Source organism: Panicum hallii, chromosome 7, assembly GCF_002211085.1.
Source record: "Panicum hallii strain FIL2 chromosome 7, PHallii_v3.1, whole genome shotgun sequence".
NCBI classification, from domain to species: domain Eukaryota; kingdom Viridiplantae; phylum Streptophyta; class Magnoliopsida; order Poales; family Poaceae; genus Panicum; species Panicum hallii.
In genome coordinates this window covers 42823543-42840691 of record NC_038048.1, presented here as the reverse complement: position 1 = coordinate 42840691, position 17149 = coordinate 42823543, and the positions used below count along the sequence as shown (strand labels likewise).

At 47.4% G+C, this 17149-nt stretch overlaps 3 protein-coding genes across 3 annotated transcripts; 1 reads left to right on the top strand and 2 right to left on the bottom strand.

Annotated features, from left to right (window-relative positions):
- Nucleotides 1-784: 784 nt before the first annotated feature.
- Nucleotides 785-2500, bottom strand: LOC112900825 (nuclear poly(A) polymerase 4-like). Its single transcript, XM_025969619.1, has one exon. The coding sequence runs from the start codon at nucleotides 2498-2500 to the stop codon at nucleotides 785-787; it is 1716 nt and encodes a 571-aa protein (XP_025825404.1).
- A 309-nt stretch (nucleotides 2501-2809) lies between these two features.
- Nucleotides 2810-13187, bottom strand: LOC112900824 (DNA replication ATP-dependent helicase/nuclease DNA2). Its single transcript, XM_025969618.1, has 34 exons — nucleotides 12927-13187; nucleotides 12761-12820; nucleotides 12394-12573; nucleotides 12235-12300; nucleotides 11697-11897; nucleotides 11554-11607; nucleotides 11402-11463; nucleotides 11143-11275; nucleotides 10852-10962; nucleotides 10660-10756; nucleotides 10213-10289; nucleotides 9741-9806; nucleotides 9277-9432; nucleotides 8542-8597; nucleotides 8400-8460; nucleotides 8213-8323; nucleotides 8083-8139; nucleotides 7831-7965; nucleotides 7529-7759; nucleotides 7122-7196; nucleotides 6912-7033; nucleotides 6755-6827; nucleotides 6562-6666; nucleotides 6307-6474; nucleotides 6007-6076; nucleotides 5780-5928; nucleotides 5436-5513; nucleotides 5254-5346; nucleotides 5010-5147; nucleotides 4851-4890; nucleotides 4703-4776; nucleotides 4025-4159; nucleotides 3466-3585; nucleotides 2810-3182 (listed from the first exon to the last, which is right to left on the bottom strand). Exons 1-34 carry the CDS (start codon nucleotides 13185-13187, stop codon nucleotides 3021-3023), a joined length of 3777 nt encoding a protein of 1258 aa, XP_025825403.1. The 3' UTR covers nucleotides 2810-3020.
- A 1920-nt stretch (nucleotides 13188-15107) lies between these two features.
- Nucleotides 15108-16574, top strand: LOC112900037. Its single transcript, XM_025968737.1, has one exon. It carries the CDS (start codon nucleotides 15415-15417, stop codon nucleotides 16264-16266), a length of 852 nt encoding a protein of 283 aa, XP_025824522.1. The 5' UTR covers nucleotides 15108-15414; the 3' UTR covers nucleotides 16267-16574.
- The last annotated feature ends 575 nt before the right edge of the window (nucleotides 16575-17149 follow it).

The following is a 17149-nucleotide window of genomic DNA, read 5'->3' as shown; positions in this document are numbered from 1 at the left end:
TACATGTTTCATTGTCACTGGAAAGTTCAGAGTTTCATGTAATGTTCTTGTTTGACTGGGGAAGCCAAGTTTAAAGAATCAGAGGTGAGCTTTATGCATGAATATTCTGTTCGCATATTGTTCATGCTTAATCTGTAAATCATTTTTTACGAAATTTATTTTGGTCTCTTTTCTAAACGGCAAATTGGTGGTTTACCGATGCTACCTCTAAACCCAAAAATTGAGCTGTCCAATGTTGAGCTGCTTATGCAGACGTGGTTCATGGCTGTGTTTCATTTTGTGCTGGGGTAAGATGGTGCTGCACTGCTGCTTCCATGTTATGAGCAGCACATAGTAAGGTCACTCAACACATTATTATCTCCTTCAACGAAGCCTAGATTATTGAGCAAAAACGTGTCTATGACACACTTCAGAAAAAGAAAACGTGAAGCTAAGAAGGCACAGGCACACCAAGTTAAGCGTATCACTAATATCATCGTTCACGTATGACAGAACTCTGAGGGGATTATCACTGACGATACAAGATTTTACACCTGTGATCCATGTACACAAGTACTAGAGACAAATAGTGATTCCTACTCCTATGTATTGTACTCTGTACATCCATTAGTCCTCAGCTGTGATCGTTTTCCTCCTGTCGCAGTACTCTGTCTGGAGTCTGGATCATTGTCTCTGCTTGAATATAGACTGCCAGGGTGCCAGTCAACCACATATCGAATTATCGACTGCCGGTAGATGGTGCATGCCTGCTTGAGCTTGGGGCCTCAGATTGGAGATCTTTGCATCAGACGACGCCCTCTACTGGAGAACTAAAGCCACTGCCGTGAAGAGAATTACTATGCTGGATGCAGCTTCCGAGCTTCGCACGTCTGCTCGATCTTCGGCCGGAGTCGTCCTCACCAGAGGAGGGGGAGGACGAAGACGACAATGGCGACGAAGAGGAGGATCCGTCGTCGCTGCGCTTCCTCTTGAGCGCATCGCTATTCGGGCTACGAATCTTCTGCATCACGTACGGCGGCAGGTCCTTCCGCCGGATGTGCTTGACGGCCACCGCCAAGCCGGGCCTCCAGAAGCCGTACGTGTACACGTCCTGCAAGAACTCCTCCGTCGTCGCACGGAGATCAAACTGCGGCTGCTGCCGCCCCTGCGGCGGCGGCGGCGGCTGCGGCTGCTGCTGCTGCTGCTGCTGCTGTGGCGTCGACTTCGACAAGCCCACGAAGAAGGACGACGTGCACGGCAGGCCGCGAGGCTCGGCGTCGTAGGCGTGCGGGATCTGGTGGCAGAGCAGCTCGCCGGCCGTGTCCCTCTCGACCTTGGCCACCAGCTGCCGCAGCCGCGACTCCACCCACCCCTTCCACTCGCGGAGCTCGTCCTCGCCGCCCGCCACCGTGGCGTCCACCTGCAGGTAGCTCTTGTACGCCCTGAAAAACGGGAACGGCTGGAACAGCGCGCCCCAGCCGCGGCCGCCGCAGGCGACGATCTCCTGGCAGGCGGTGTGGCCGGCCTGGATCTGCTCCTTGATGATCCGCTGGGTAGCCTGCGAGACGTTGTAGGTGCAGTTCATGCACGGGTACGCCGGCGTGATGACGGGCATGAGGTGGGTCCGGTCGCGCGGGTTCCGGCGCCCGTCCCAGACGGGGAGGCCGAGCACGGCGTCGTGCTCGATGTCGCGCAGCATCACCGGGACGGGCCACCTCCACTGGCTGAGCACCTTGAAGAAGCGCGGCACCAGCATGCTGGGCGCGGCGTTGGGGTAGAGCTGGCACACGCGCGCCACCAGGACGGCCCAGGCCACGCCGCCCAGGAAGCCGGACACGTTGGAGTAGACGCCCCGCGCCTTGGCCCAGTGCTTCACGCACCGCAGCGTCGTGCGGAACGCGCCGGCGTCCGGGACCAGCCGCAGGATCTCGTCGGCGACGCGCACGCCGTTGAGGCTGCGGGCGGTGGCGTGGTCAAGGCCGCGGAGCAGTGACCGGTCGCCGAGGTCCAGGTCCCGGGGCACCACGGCGAGGTTGACGCTGGCGTAGACGAGGTCCACCTGCACGCCGCGGAACCGCATCTTCATGACGGGGACGTGCGCGCCGGGCACGGGCTGCAGGTGCACCGCCTCCGTCTCGGCCAGGACGCCGGCCAGCACGACGAAGAAGTCGTGGTCGCGGTCCGCGAAGGAGGGCCCCACGACGAGGACGTCGATGTCGGAGCCGCGGCCGTGGACGCCGAGGCGGTAGGAGCCGAAGGGAACCAGCAGGGCGGTGGCCTCCTCGACCATGGCGTCGGGGTACCCGTGCTGGAAGGTGAGCTGCTTCACCCAGCGGTCGACGATGCCCTGGAGATCGCGCAGCACCTCCTCGCGGACTGCCGACTCCTCGGGGCTCTCGTACAGCCCCGCCCCGCGCAGGAGCTTCTCGAGCTCCGCCGTGCTCTCGAGGTCGGCCGCCGTCGGGCCAACCAGAGAGATGGGCTCGCCGAACATCTGCTTCGGCTGGGAAGCCATGGCCATAGCGGACGTGCAGGCGAGCGCGATCGTGCGATGAAGAATGATCTGGTACGAAGGGCAGCGTTCCCTTTTATTTCGTGAGCGCGGATTCCACTTCCGACTTCCGAGCCGAGCGCTGATCGAATTCGATCCCTTTTCGGAGTCGGTCCGTCAGGTTCTACGGGATCGATCGGAGTATGTAGCCCCGAGTCCGGAGACGGACACGGATGTCACGTGGGCGACGTAGCCCGAGTCTAAATCGGACTTGCGGAATTCAATGGTCGGATTCACAGCGTGGAATGAACTGCTTGTTTACAAAATTTACATGCTGCCTTAAGACTGTCAATAATTACTCGGGACCATTCAAAACCATTACACGAGAAAAGTATCCTGATATACCCTTACTATACAAATAAAAAAACTCAAAGTCTCAAGCTCTAGCAGTCTGGTTCTTGACTACACTTCCTATACATTTCCAAAAGAAAAATTTACAACATATTTACAGGTTAGCCTCAAAACCTACAAAATTCATCTGTAGCACAATCTATTGTGCATTCAAACGAGAACCTCTAAGTTCTCGAAGAGAATGCACATCATTATTTGTCAAGTCCAACAGGCCACCAATCTCAGCTACCTTGTCAACAAGAAGCCTCAGCAAAGGTATCGTCGAAAGTGTTCCACGTGATCCAACCATGATGAGCTTTTTCTGCAACATAATCACCAAAACAAGGTAAAAAGATTATATAGAAATAGGAATGCGGACCTACAAGCATGACTGCAGGATATCTGGCTTAACCAAGGTAGTGATATAGTTTGACTTGTCATTGGCTGCATATAATTACAATAAAAGTGATATGCGTATATTTTCACTGTACTATCTTACATTTCTCTGTTACCAAAACAACAATGGTGATAGTGCTGAAGGTCTACGATAGTCTAAGACAGCTGGGGGGATTATGTGATAAGAAATCACATTCATAGCAAGTTACCTTTGCACGTGTCAATAGAACATTGATCCTGTGCCAATCACCAAGCAACGAAGCACCACTAGCCTTGGAATTTGCAGTGGAGCGCACAAAAGATACTATTATACATTCTTTATCCCTACCCTGAAACAAGTTTAATTCTTCAGCATTAGAAGATCATGTAGAAGCCTCTGTTAGAACGTACACCTTGTTACAGACATGACTAACACAACAAGAAACAAAGTTCAGGGACTCTCAAATCTCAGCGGCTTTTTGTTTCCCTCAAAAAAAAAATCTCAGTGGATTTCATCAGTTAAAGGACAAAACATCTAAAGCAATGAACCATGAACTGATCATTTTCTAGCACACGGAAATAAGGGGTCCTATTTCCCAGTGAGAAACTGAGAATGATTACTGAATATTAACTTGAGAGTAAGCTTAGCTATTTTTGCAATATTACCAAAAACACAAAAAGACATAACTAAATGGAACGAGAATGCAACTATTCCCGTTAATTGCTAACACATAATGTTGCAAAATCAGCCATAAAAGTTTGGCATATGGTGTTAGAATAACTGTTAACCTGGTATTTATCTATTGTGTGAACCTCAACCAAATCATCAGTGCATTGCTGGATGATATTCACTTGGGCGTTGTATGGGGTTATGATACCAATATCATCTTGAGGTACACCTCTCCTTAGCAATTCTTTGATGATCTGCAAAAAGGGGGGGCGGTGAAGTGTCTATGTCATCAGGCTGGTATATTCACAAAGTTACATATATGTAAAAAAAAGCTCAAAGCATACTACATCTCCATCACAGTTACATGAAAACAGCTCAATACCACCTAATGCATTGGAATTCATCAAAAGTTGAAATTGATCTTTTGGCCCTCATTTTAGATGTTTGCAATGCTAAGCATACAGCACAAGTTTGTAAGACCAAATCATTTTCATTTTGGCACATTTTCCTTTCTTAAGAAGAGGGTTCGGAAAACAGTTACAAAGCACACCAAAGCACACTCACACCACCCTACACTCACATGGTTAACATCGTGTCACAAATAACTGGGCGACCTACTTGTTAACTCGGTAAGTACAAGCACGCGAACTGGTTTTGAAGAAGTATAGCACTCAGACAAGACAAGAAATCAAGAATTATTGTTCAACAATCACATAGCAAGCGCAGGACCACTCAGCCAGACAGCAGCAGCATGTAAGCAGAGATATAGACAGAGAGGCATGGAATACAGTCCATACCCAAGAAATTATGTGTGCTTCTGTGGGATTGTTCACAGTTCTGTGATCCTTTGCCTCAAGTGCTGGGATTTGATCTGCGAAATTGTTCACATATTTAGCCTTGAAACCAGAAATATCAGAGTAACAGCTAATTTAACTAAGCAAAGACCTGTGTTGGCAAAGATGACAGCCCTATCAGGGTTCAAGATCTGCAATTAAAAGTTGGACAGAACTGTTAAAGGGACACTGCTTAATCCTGACCTTGATGAGCGATGAAATTATTTTAAGTTGAGAAGAAACGGAAAATTTAAGGGAAAAGGAGTATTGCCTCTTTCAACTTCAATTGCACTGTTTCTCTACCAGAAAACTTGAGTTTGGCATTTGCAATTTCCAATGAACCACAGCACAACCTATTGCCGTAAATCAATGAATTTGACAGCTCCATGATACCAGATGACATGCGATACTGCAGCAAGGCAGATAGTGGATTCAAATGGTACAAGGGGCCTTAGCTCAGCAGAAAATATGTATAATTGATCAAGTATGTAACAAAGAAAAGTGTTGACAAATACCTGGCACCGCAGTGCAGAGATTGCCTGAGGATGTGCTTCTGATAACCTCCAAAATAAGCTAACACCCATCCCGTTTTCTCGAGCTTCAGAGCTCTACAATTGTTTTAAAAAGAAAAATACTTAAAAAGACAAAGTAAAGATGGAAATAAGAAAATGGGGTACATAAGCAAATTAGTAGATACCTGGACAAGTGGAGGAAGTTGGTAATGGTCTCCTACTAGAACAAACTTAGTTGCAAGCATCAATGGTCCCAGTGACACCTGGTAAGTGCAAAAAACTATGTGAGAGTGTAAATGGAGAGGGACCTAAACTTCTTTGGAAACCATTTTGACAGAACAAGTTTGTCCTACCACCAAAAAGTGTAAAATATGTTTTCCGGTTAAGTGAGCATCTTTTCTCTTAGGCACTCATTTTGTTTGGGCTTTCAGTTTAATGTTTTATTCTCTATTATATCCTTTAACACCAAATTACTAAGCACTTCTTTTTCTGACAAAAAAATACCACTTATTTCCTTGTTTCTTCTTACCGGTAATGTGATTTGCCCAGCTTCATCCATGATACATGTGTCAAACTTCTTGTGTGCTAATAAGGGATGGTACATTCCCAAACAAGTAACTCCAACAACCTGCACTTGATCCATCCTTGCTTTAATCGCATCCACCGATTGTACCTCAGCTGCTGTTCACAACAAATAATCAAAACATAGTTTCTTTTCAAAAACTGCAAATAGATTGATAAAGCATAAGTTCTTACTTGACAAGCAGTGATCCCTGACATCAGGATGTACAGCTTCATGCCTTCCGATCCGAATAAAATCTACACCCTACAAAAACGAGATATCAATCAGAACAGAGTGTGTTCATGTTGTAGTACAACACAATGGGATACTCAACAAAGAGAGGAAGCAGCTCACTGAGTAGTCAACTGGATTGAAATGAAAGTAAAACACAAGAAGTTGGAAGACCAAATTGAAAATTCCCCGAACCCAAGAAAAGTTTAAAACAAATGAGGAAGTTGCAGTGTGAACAACTACTTCAAGGGAAGAACACAAACCTCACTCTTCAACTTCATGAGCAGAGTATCAATAGCCGAATTAGTATATGAAGTTAGCAAAATAGATTCTCCTCTCATCAATAATGACTTCACAGCGTGCACCATTGTATATGTTTTGCCTGTTCCGGGCATTCCTAATATTAGAGCATAATCCTTTGCCCCTAAAATCTGAAATAAACATATGCATTAGTATAGGGTGGACAAGAATACCCAGATTACAGAAAGGGATCAAGATGTCAAAGAGCAAATATTTACTTTATGCAATGATCTTTGTTGGTCACTGTTCAAACTTGGCAGTGACCGTATGTATGATAGTGCGGGATCTTGGCTAAACATCCCTCCGCTATCAAACCTGGGAGCCTATAAACATCCAAATTAGGAAATTCCAGACGAGAAAAAGGGTGCAGGAGACAAGCTGTAACATGAATGTACTCTTATGTGAACAGACCTCAAGATCAACAATCAAGTTCCGTAGCTGAGATTTTTGTGGATTCTGAGCAAATAGTTGGACAAGGTTGAGTCTAGCAATGGGCCAATGTGAATTCATGTTAGGGTGAATCACCCGCTGAAAGGCTGGAAGAAAACAAATCAAAACAAAGACTAACCTCATTATGGCAAATGAAGAACTAAATTCATCTTTGTCTATCCGCCAAATTTCACGTTTGAGGTCTTCTGGCTCAGACAAGGAATTACTATCTGGAATTCTCAGACGGCGTGGTAAAGAGACCTAGAAGAATTCAATTGGAAATGCTTATATTCAGCCTAACAAAATTAAATGGCAAAAGAATCGAAAGTTTTTTATTGCCAAGTAATACCGTTATATGGGAGCGACTGATGTCTCTTATGGATCCATTTGCAACTGCTATTCTCCCAGATTGAGTGCTAAGCACCTAGCAAGACAGCAGAAGATATGATAGAATTTATTATGGACACACAAAAAACATCACAACAATGTTCAAGCACCATCATTATATCGATGGTTGACATTAGGATTAGTTAATCTACAGCAGCAGCAAAAATGCAAAGTGGTATCGTGTTTGGTTATCTTACATTGGATGAGCATGTTACTGAGAACTTATCTCTGTATTTAGTTCCTATTGACTTTAGTTACAAAATGGTGCAAACAATAAAGGTGGCATGCCCTACATTTAGAAATAATCAATAGGACAAGCACGAAATGACTTATAACAATTATTTATTTCATAAAGTGAATAGGACTTACCACAGGATCACCACATTTGAGGCTGAAATCTAGGCTGTCAAATTGAGCGTTTGACTGATCAATTGTTTCAGGCGGCATCTTATGGTAGACAAAATTGTATATGTATCTTTTGCATTTTCCCGAAGAATCTATCAAATGCCCATTTTTTATGTCGAGGGCAAAATAAGATGGCGTGCAATCCCTGCTCCCAGAATTTGAATGATAGGGCTGGAAAATATTCTTCTTTTTGACCTATATTAGCATAAACTGAGATTAAGCAAGTAAACTTCAAGTTCCAAAGCACATTCAACAAACCAATATACCTGAGAAGCTCTAGCTTCGAGATCAATCAATCTATCCCAATGTTTAAGAAAGTTATGATGCGCGACTGTCAAGTGATTCACAAGGTTGTCAAATAGATCACCAAGCCCGCTAGTTGCAGCATTGCCTCCATGTGCCTGTTGCAAAATGTAAATTTAATGTAGATACGTAAATATTTTCGTTTAAACCAACAAAAGCTTCCAAGGGTGTCGTTAAAGAAAACCTTCATCATGGAAAAAAAAGAATATTCAAACCTTGTGGTATATGGCACAAGAGTTCAGGTGTCGACATCCATTACATGTTGATGGGCTCTGGTAAGAAAAGAAACAATATTTAAATTGAATTCCACAGATGAATCAGTTATGCGCAAGTTTCTAGTTCCACCTGTAACATTGGAGGAAAACTCTGTGAAATTGATGCCTTTAGGATCTCTGTGGCAAGCTCGTTGCGCCGCATTATTAGCCCAATTAAATCAGACCTCTTTACTTTAATTCCCTAAAGAAAGTAAGGAAAAATGGATAAGGATGGGGTACACAAACATGCATCTTTGAGTATCATCTTATGAAATTACCAATGTCTGGTCTGTGTGAAGATAATACAGAAGACCCAAGTCAATATCTTTATTCAAGTATCTGAAAAGGACAAGATAGCTATTAAGACTGCAAAACAACCCAGGATCACAGAAAGTGTTGAAAGAAATAAATGTATTGCACCTCTCTGTCATCAATAGTGTGTACAATATCACCTGAGCAGAGTGTTCCATAGCTGTCTGCATATAGATAACATTTGTAAATGGCAATACAGAAGTAACTGAATTTATGAAAGAAATAGATGTTTATTTCCCGAGAGTTGGTTAAGTAGATGGAAATATGAGAAAGGAAAGAAATATAGCAAAGTCTTCTTTTCCATAAATGAATAGTAAAACTAAAGGTAAGGCCAAGAGGTCCCACATATGAAGCATGTAATAATAGAAGGATCCCTATCTCACAAGATCTGGAATGCAGTGATTATGGAATCTAAAGAATGACGATGTGAAAGGACTGGACGGCACTAGGTAGTTGAGATTAATTCCCAGACAATTGTTAACTAGTAGCATTGGGGTGCACATGTGCACTACGGCAGAAAACAATTCAAGATGCAATCAGCAACCAGCTTCTGAATACACAAGAAGACAGTAAAAAAAAACTAGTTCAGGATTGCTTCATACAAACACAATAAGCTCATATGAAACTTAAGAATCAGGCACATTACACCAGGTGAAAACTCATTTGGTACTTTGCGGTAAATAATAAATCTCAATCCCAGCCACTATAAAAGGTGACAAGTCCCACCACAAGTATGACTGGTTCCAGCATATTATGTGAAAAATAAATAAATAAATAAATAAAGCATGCTAAGAATAGATGTAAAAAAGTGCATCTTTATTGGTATCCAGGAATTTGCTTTACCTGACCACTAGTTCCTTTACCAGTTTTGAACTCTAGTGGCATTATTTTATCATGTGAGCCACCGTTGCAAGAGTCGACCCTTGATATTACAGAAGCATCGATCATCCCTTTCAAACCATATCTTGGGGCCCATGCCATTTCCTCAATATCCATCACCTAAGGCACATGTGGATTTCATTTTAATATAAAGGGAGGAACAATTATGCATGGAGACATCTTTCATGCGGCAAGATCCAGGCAGAAATTTAAACATGGGAACAGTGCAAATTTTATGAATGGGAGCCATAAAGAAAACAGATATATCGCCATAACATGAGCTGCTTTGTTTTGGTGGCAGGCACCACGAAATAGACCTGCTAGAGTGCTAAGAGTCCATCCAAAAAACAAACAAAGATATCATACACAGTCTAGCTAAGGTAAGAAGGGCCTATTCCAAACTATTGTGAGCTCAATATTATCCCTACCTCAGTCACCCCAACAGTCTTTCTCCCTTCAGTATGTCCAAAATCAACACTGGAGCATTTTGAACCCTGAAATTGTGGTGCATCATTAGAAAACAACTAAGTGTACATATTGTAGAAAAGTACAAAAGCAGCAAGAGATAAACTTCAACAGCTTCGGTGCAGATGTTTCGCCAATTGACTCTGTGCATAAACTGCAAGGATTATGTGTAAAAAAGACTAAATCCAATACCTTCTCTTCAAAACTATAATAGCAGTGGTCATGTGACATAAGCGATTAAAGAATTATTTCACTATTTCTCACCAATAATTTTCAAGAGGAACTAGTCTATAGTGGAAGGTCTCTTTGACAAAAAACAAGAGGGCAAATTTGGGACTATGGTACAACCATATAAAGTTCAGAAATCCTTGGAGTTATTGAAGGATAAAAACAAATGGAGTTATTGATTTCAAATCTGGAAGCCAGGTTCTATACCTTTAAAAAGCATTTGAGCCAGTTTAATATCTTAGGGATTGCTTCAATAAGCGTGGAGTACATGTTGCTTTCATTGACTGCATAAGAGGATAATAAAAGTTAGCAAGTTTGTGTACAAAAAGGTAACATCAAAGAGGTAATGTAAGAATGCACTCCCACCCCAAAGAAAAAAAAAACAGGATTTCTCAATAGCAACATAGCATGTAAGCACTTCTTGCTTCTAAAGAGAAAAAAAGGATCAAACAACACTGCAGTACCTTTTTTTTTTCTAAAACACGCAGGAGAAATGTGTCATTGCATTGAGAAGAAGAATTAGAGTTACAGTAGTTCACAAACATGCTCACAACCATTGCAGTACTCAGAACAAACATGCTCATGAGCAATCCAAACCATTCTCTTATTCAGCATGACCTCTGATATACAAGACTATTTTGTCCAGGATCCTACCTTCACATGCATATAAACTCTCAATGTTTTTTAGAAGAACTTCTTTTGCTTGCTGTTCCAAGAATTGCCGTGAAGGAGAATCCTCAAGTAGCCCAGCCTGAGACACAAATGAAAGGAATGCCGATCATCTCCACAATTACCGTATCAATTGACCAAAACGTGGTAAAAGTTAGCACGTCTAGTGTAGAGAACCTGAAAGACTTGATGAAGAAGAGTACCAATCAAGGCACTGGTTGAATATTCATTGCTTTTGAGCCTGTCATCCAGTACAGATCTTCTAGGACAATGAAAGCTGGAAGCAACCTAAAATACACTAATTGTCAAAATATGCAGAAGCAAAAGATGCTGAATACATGCTTTTTGTTGTAGAAAATTTTGATAATGTACAATTTATGACTAGGTCATAATAAACTGTCTTATCATCCAGGTTAATGTAGATGTTGGAGCATGGAACAAAATATAAGAACAAGGGATAGTACTAACCCGTGTCCCAGAAATGAGTAACTCAGGATGGACGATAACAAGATTGTTGTCATGATCAACAATACATTTTCCTTGATCAATGAATTCTCCAATGACATTCACAGTATCACCAGGCCCAACAAGACTATGGAACCTGTAACAGTTTGAGCAAAAGGTTCAAAAGAACTGATGTTGGCGGTGCATGTTTTTTAAAAAGAATCAAACTAGGAAGGGGGAGTCTGATGCTAGCTAGCTTGACACAGTAATATTTTGTACTGACCACTCATCAAACAAATGCACAGCACATTCTTTCCCAGAGTGTTCATTCAACAGGCGCAGGACCTGAAAAACAATCAGTGACTTGGCAGAATAAGAAAGGCCATCACATATTTATATCATGCATAAAGGCAAAGAAGGCAGAATAGCGGGCACCTTAACAGGATAGCGATCACATGCTGAATCATCAGTTTTATGTTTTTCTGACACCTGAGAGGTAACACAAAAACTTACTTCTTCACTAAGAGAGTTTTTTTTACATTAACTCAAAACCAACAGGAGGAAGTTGAAAGGTAAACCTCCAATACAAGAAAACTATGCAAGGGTGGGGCATCAGCAGTTTTCTCGGATGGGAAAGTTAAATCACCATCAGCAACAGGAGAACAACTATTGTTGGTATTATCCTCGTTTATGGCTTGCCCTCCTTTATTTCCAGTATCAACAGGCAATTCTTCTTCCATAATAGCATCCTCAACTTGATCTAAAAGATCAAGTAATGCCTGGAAAGAGAACAGTTTCACAAAATTTTAGAATTTGTTTAGTGATGGCTTCTTCTGAAATAACTAAGTCAAAATTTTAGAAGTTGTAAGATGTTTTAGTTTTGTCCTAAGTCAAAATTTTACAACTTTGACCAAATTTATTAAAAAACACACCAACAACATCAAATTAATTTCATTAAATCCATCATACAATAAGTCCTGATAATGCATTTATTTGGTATTGTAGATGTTAATATATTCTTTATAAATTTTCAAAGTTAGAAACTTTTGACTTGGGATAAAACTAGGACGTCTTACATTTTGGAACATAGGGATAGTAACTAGAGTACAAGTCTACCTTTTTGTGCTGCCCTGCTCCCAACGGTTCAAGTCCTCCCTCAGAAGTGGCACCACCGTTCAAGTGCTGCTCATGGAACATAAGGATTATCCCAGGAAATGACGATCAATCGCATTCAGCTGACAAAATGCACAATAACAAAGCCCAAGACGAATGTACCTGACTGCAACCATAGGAAAGCGATGGCGGAGTCCGAAATGGGCTCTGAGAATCCTCAACACCATCACAGCCAGCTAGAGCAGATCCAATAACGCCTGAATTACGCCCTGAAGCAGTACACCTCGACAAGCCCAATGGAGATGAATGCCACTTCTTCATAGCCTCGAGCGAGGAATTTTTCTACCATATCAATTACACACGCGAAGCGGTAATCAGTCAAAAATGAAGAGTTTCACATACCACACCCGCTGGTTATACAGCAGCCACAGCAGACGCCAAGAAATTAGTGTACCTCGTTGTTTGAGCACGGATGAAGCGGCACCCCCAGAAATTGCCTCGACTTCGTCGCACCCAGGCGATGGTTTACCGGCGAGACCTTCCAAGTCACCACCTCCGCGGCCCCATCATCCTGGCTCTGCTTAATCAACTGAACCGCACAAATAACTCGTCAGACCAGGCATTGTAAGGAGTCCACCCAAACCGCCTAAAGAAGACCGAATCTGATTGGTCATAGGGACAAGACTCATACTCACCATTCCGGGAGAAAACCTGACCCGCTTCGGCGCCAGCGCCTTGGTGACCTCCGGCGAGACCTCCGATGGCTCCACCTCGGGCGGCGGCGGAGGAGGAGGAGGAGGCGGCGGGGGCGGAGGGGGGTCGGGCTTCTGGCGCTTGGCATTCTGGGAGGCCTGGGTCTGGCGCTCGAAGAAGTGGAGGATGCCGAACTTGGCGGGCTGCGACGGCTGCGACGATGGCGACTTCTTTGAAGAGGCGGCGCGCTTCTTCGGAGGCATTGCCGGTTGGCGGTTAATGGGCCCTAGGGATTCGGGGTGGGTTCTTGGTGGCGGGCGGCGGCGGCGGAATGGGGGAGATCGGATTGGGGAGAGAAAGGGAGGAGAGGGAGGAGAAGGAGAGGGGAATGGAGAGGAATCGGCGGGGCGCTGGGAAGTGGGGGGCGGGTGGTGGTGTGGAGGAAATTGGAATTCCCGCGCGTAGCAATTTTTGGCGGTGCGGAATGGGCCTCCGAAGAGATAAAATTGTTCGGCCCATTTAACTAATTGGTCCGACGACGACGACGCATCAAAGCCTGCTGAAATTGGGCCCTTCCTCAATAAAAAAACTAAACTATGGGCCCATTTCACACTTCATGGCTCCAATCAGCTGTGAAGGCCCACGGGGCATTTTTGCTCCAGGCTTTGCCAATGCAAGATCCTGGTTGCTTTGGTTTCTTCACTTTCTTGTGTGTTCACGACGAGATGGCAAATTGTACGAGTTTGCAGCGCAAGGCCAGCCAGTGTTTCGAGATCACCGAGCAGTCGAGAATCGAGATTACCAGTCCGACACGAGAGTTGAAGAAAGCGAAGGGCTCTCTGCACACCTTTTGACTTGCCTCGCGATGCTGGCCTCGGCAGACGAGTCAATCAATTCGCTCTCGATCGAACGAACCGGTGCTGTGCTCCAGGGTCTAGAAGGCCGAGCTGTTTCGTCCCTCGCCACCTTCCCCAAGACCTGCCGTGTCCGTACGTCCATGTCGCTGGCCGGCCGGCCGCGTTGCCTGTTGCCAAAGACATTACTCCTTCCTACTGCTGTTCTTGCAGAAGATTCGGCAGATTGCCACAAGCATTTTTCTACCGGTGGTTGGGAGCTGGGACGACCGGACGAGGACGATCTTAGTCGAGCCCAAGCGGACAGATGAATGGAGTAGTAGTCGCTAATCAGATCATCAAATTTTTCAAGTTCAATCCCTGCAAGTTACTACTAGCTCGACCCTCGCTTGCTCACGCTAATCCTACTACTCGCCTTTTTCTTCCGACTTTCCGAGGGAGCCCGATTGCTTGAGAACTTTCGGCGGCGTGCCTGTGACCGAGCGATCCGCCTGTGTGACGCTGCTGGTGCCCACGCCGGCGAGAACGAGTCTGACCGGCCGCTTCTGGAACCCCAGGGGCCGGGCATCACGTGAACGCCGGCGGGCGCGCGGCGGAGCTTTGGTCACGCCTCGCTTTCGCGGGGTTAACTGCAGGTGCACGAAGGTTCGGCTCGGCTCGGACCTGGTTGCGCCACGCCAGCATGCCCGCGCGCCCGCGCGTGCCCCTGCCGCGCCCTGGACTCGTCGTGGTCACCAGCTCGTCAACGAGTTTTTCCGCGCGGGCCGATCAACTTGTCGACGGCGAGAGATGGTGGAGACTGGAGAACGTCGGAGACGGCCGCCGGGCTGCCGCTCTGAGCTGAGGCATCACGGACGGCGCGGCGTACGCGGTAAGCCGAGCTGGCCGGCCGGTGGCATCGTCGCTCGTACAGGATACGGCGCCGTGCGCACCTCCGGCTGGTCAGGTGTCCGCGTACGCCGTGGACAGTACTCTGTACAGTGCTGCTCCGTGCCTCGATCTACACGATTAGTGCACGGCCAGCTACGATCTATGCTTACCATGTTCCTAATCTCACATTTGTTCATCCGACAAAACGACTCTGCACGACACTAGTACTAGCACAGTACCAGTGTACACTATCCGTCTGTCCGGATTAGCGCCAGCCAAGTGCGACGTCGCGTCCCTCCACCCCTCCCGCACGAGCGAGTGGCGCTTTTGCGTGCACTCGTGCGCGCATCGGGACACGAAATCTAGCGGGTGCCCGTACTCATTTTACCGAAACATCATGCGGACCCGAGCACGGTTTACTGAGACGAAACCCGGCTCGTTCACCGCGAACACCTCTCTTTCTTCCTGGCGCACACGCCTTTTCACACGATCCGGACACATTTAAACACGACCGCCGAGCTCCCGAGGAATCGAAGTTTTCCGATCGCGTCGCGCTCGCCCAGCACCAGGCAGAGACCCCGGCGAGACTACCAGCAGCTGACCAGCCTCGCCATAAAACCACAGAAAACCTACCAAGATAACAGAGAGGGAACATCTCGCTCGCTCGCTCGCTCGCCTCTGCGTGCGTCTCCTGCTCCCGCTCCGCCCCCCGAGATCGCGAGAGGTGAATGGCAGAGGCGGCGCCGGGGAGGGGAGAGCCGTGGCCATGAGGTGCGCCAGGCACCCGTACGAGGGCGGGCCCGGCGTCTGCGCGCCGTGCCTCCGCGGCCGCCTGCTCGCGCTCGCCGCCGCGCAGAACGAGGCGTCCTCGCTGCCCCCGCTCCCGCTCCCGCCGGAGCCGGAGCCCGAGCTGCTGTTCCCGCGGTCGGTGTCGCCCTACGTCTGCCGGCGCAAGTCCGACGCCTCGGCGCCGCGGGGCCGCCCGCCGGGCGGCCTGCTCTTCTTCCGGACGCCGCAGGTGGGGCCCGCGTACGGAGGCGGCGGAGGCGGGTTCGAGGAGGGCGACATCGGGTTCCGGAGGCGGCGCAGCGGCAGGTTCTCCGTGCTCGCCGCGCTCTTCGGCCACAGATCGGAGGACAAGGACAGGGACGGCGGCGGCAAGGAGCGGAGGCACCGGTCCTCCTGGCTCGCAGGGATCGTGCAGCGCGGCCGCCGGAGGAAGGAGGCCTCCACAGCGTCCCCGCCGCGGCGCTCGTGGCGCGGGGTCAGCGAGCGGGGGCTCTCCCCGGTGCGGTACGCCCCTGGGTACGCCGATGGGGACGGCGACGAGAGCGCCTCCCCCGCGGAGTCGCCGTGGCTGCCTTCGCCGTCGCCGTTGCGCAAGACCCCGGGCCGTCGCCGCCTGGGGCTGGGAGGCCCCGGGGGCGGCGTCTCGGGGTTCGCGGTGTGCATCAGCCCGCTCGTCCGGCCAGGGCTGGGCAGGCACCTCCGCGGAGGCCACCCGACGGAGGCCGTCTCCAGCGAGCTCCGGCCGTCGCCGCTGCACCCGCTCACCTCCAGCGCCTCGCTCCACCACTGCCGCTCCTGGAAGCTCGCCGACGGCGGCCGCTTCCGGTGAGCCCCACCAATTCTCCCCCGCTATTTTTCACACCCCCCCCCCCAAAAAAATTACACGGCCATTCACATCTCCGGGGGGTTTACTTTTTCTTTTTCCTTTTTTTTAACTTGACGTGAAAGCTGGGAAAAAAGCATGCGTGCCTGGCAAGCTGTTCCACTGACATGTGGGCACCGACATTTCTTCCAAGGGTGCTGTTTGTCAGTTGAACAACATGTTGCAACGCTGTAAAAAGGGGGGAAAAAAGAAAAGCTTCCCGTGCTCGATGCTCATGTACATACAGCTTTACTTTCTTCTGATCCTTGCTCGAATTTTTATCGCGTCCTGAGATTCTTCAGTCAATAGATTTAAGAGGTGTCTGGTTGGAAGGTATAGAAGTCATGTGGGTGGAATTAAATGCTGGGATCATTAATGGGAGGGGAGATCTGAGAGCTCCGCTCGCAGTGCAGGCTGCTGCTGGGCGCCTAGTGCGATTCCTGCTGTAGCATTACCCCTGCACATTTCATTTCGCTGATAAAATTAAGAGAGTCTTGTTCGTAGCATTAGCTATCTGAACACTGTGATGACCAGTGCAAGTAATTCTTTTTTAAAAAGGGAAAAATTTGTGTGCAAGTAATTCCGTTGGTCGAGGAAGGAAATAAACCCTGTGCCAGAGCCAGAAACCCGAACATCCGGTCTGAAAAAAACCAGTCCATAATTCCATTCGGTGGTCAGAGAGAGACGCTCAGACCCTTCCGCAGGAAAGCAAACGAACGAACTTGTGGTGCCTGTGGGCTCCCTGTGGACCGGAGCTAATGCTTCCTTCCATCCTCGTCCCTTTCGGGCTAGAGGCCAGATCCGGAATTCCGTCATCATTCCGGTCGTGGCTTCCGGTGCAAACTTGCTT

Coding starts and splice junctions, on each gene's coding strand:
- LOC112900825 (XM_025969619.1), bottom strand. CDS start 2,500: ATGGCCATGGCTTCCCAGCCGAAGCAGATGTTCGGCGAGCCCATCTCT.
- LOC112900824 (XM_025969618.1), bottom strand. CDS start 13,187: ATGCCTCCGAAGAAGCGCGCCGCCTCTTCAAAGAAGTCGCCATCGTCG. Junction 12,574..12,760: donor TGACTTGGAAGGTCTCGCCG/GTAAACCATCGC, acceptor TTGATATGGTAG/AAAAATTCCTCGCTCGAGGC. Junction 11,464..11,553: donor GTGATCGCTATCCTGTTAAG/GTGCCCGCTATT, acceptor ATTGTTTTTCAG/GTCCTGCGCCTGTTGAATGA.
- LOC112900037 (XM_025968737.1), top strand. CDS start 15,415: ATGAGGTGCGCCAGGCACCCGTACGAGGGCGGGCCCGGCGTCTGCGCG.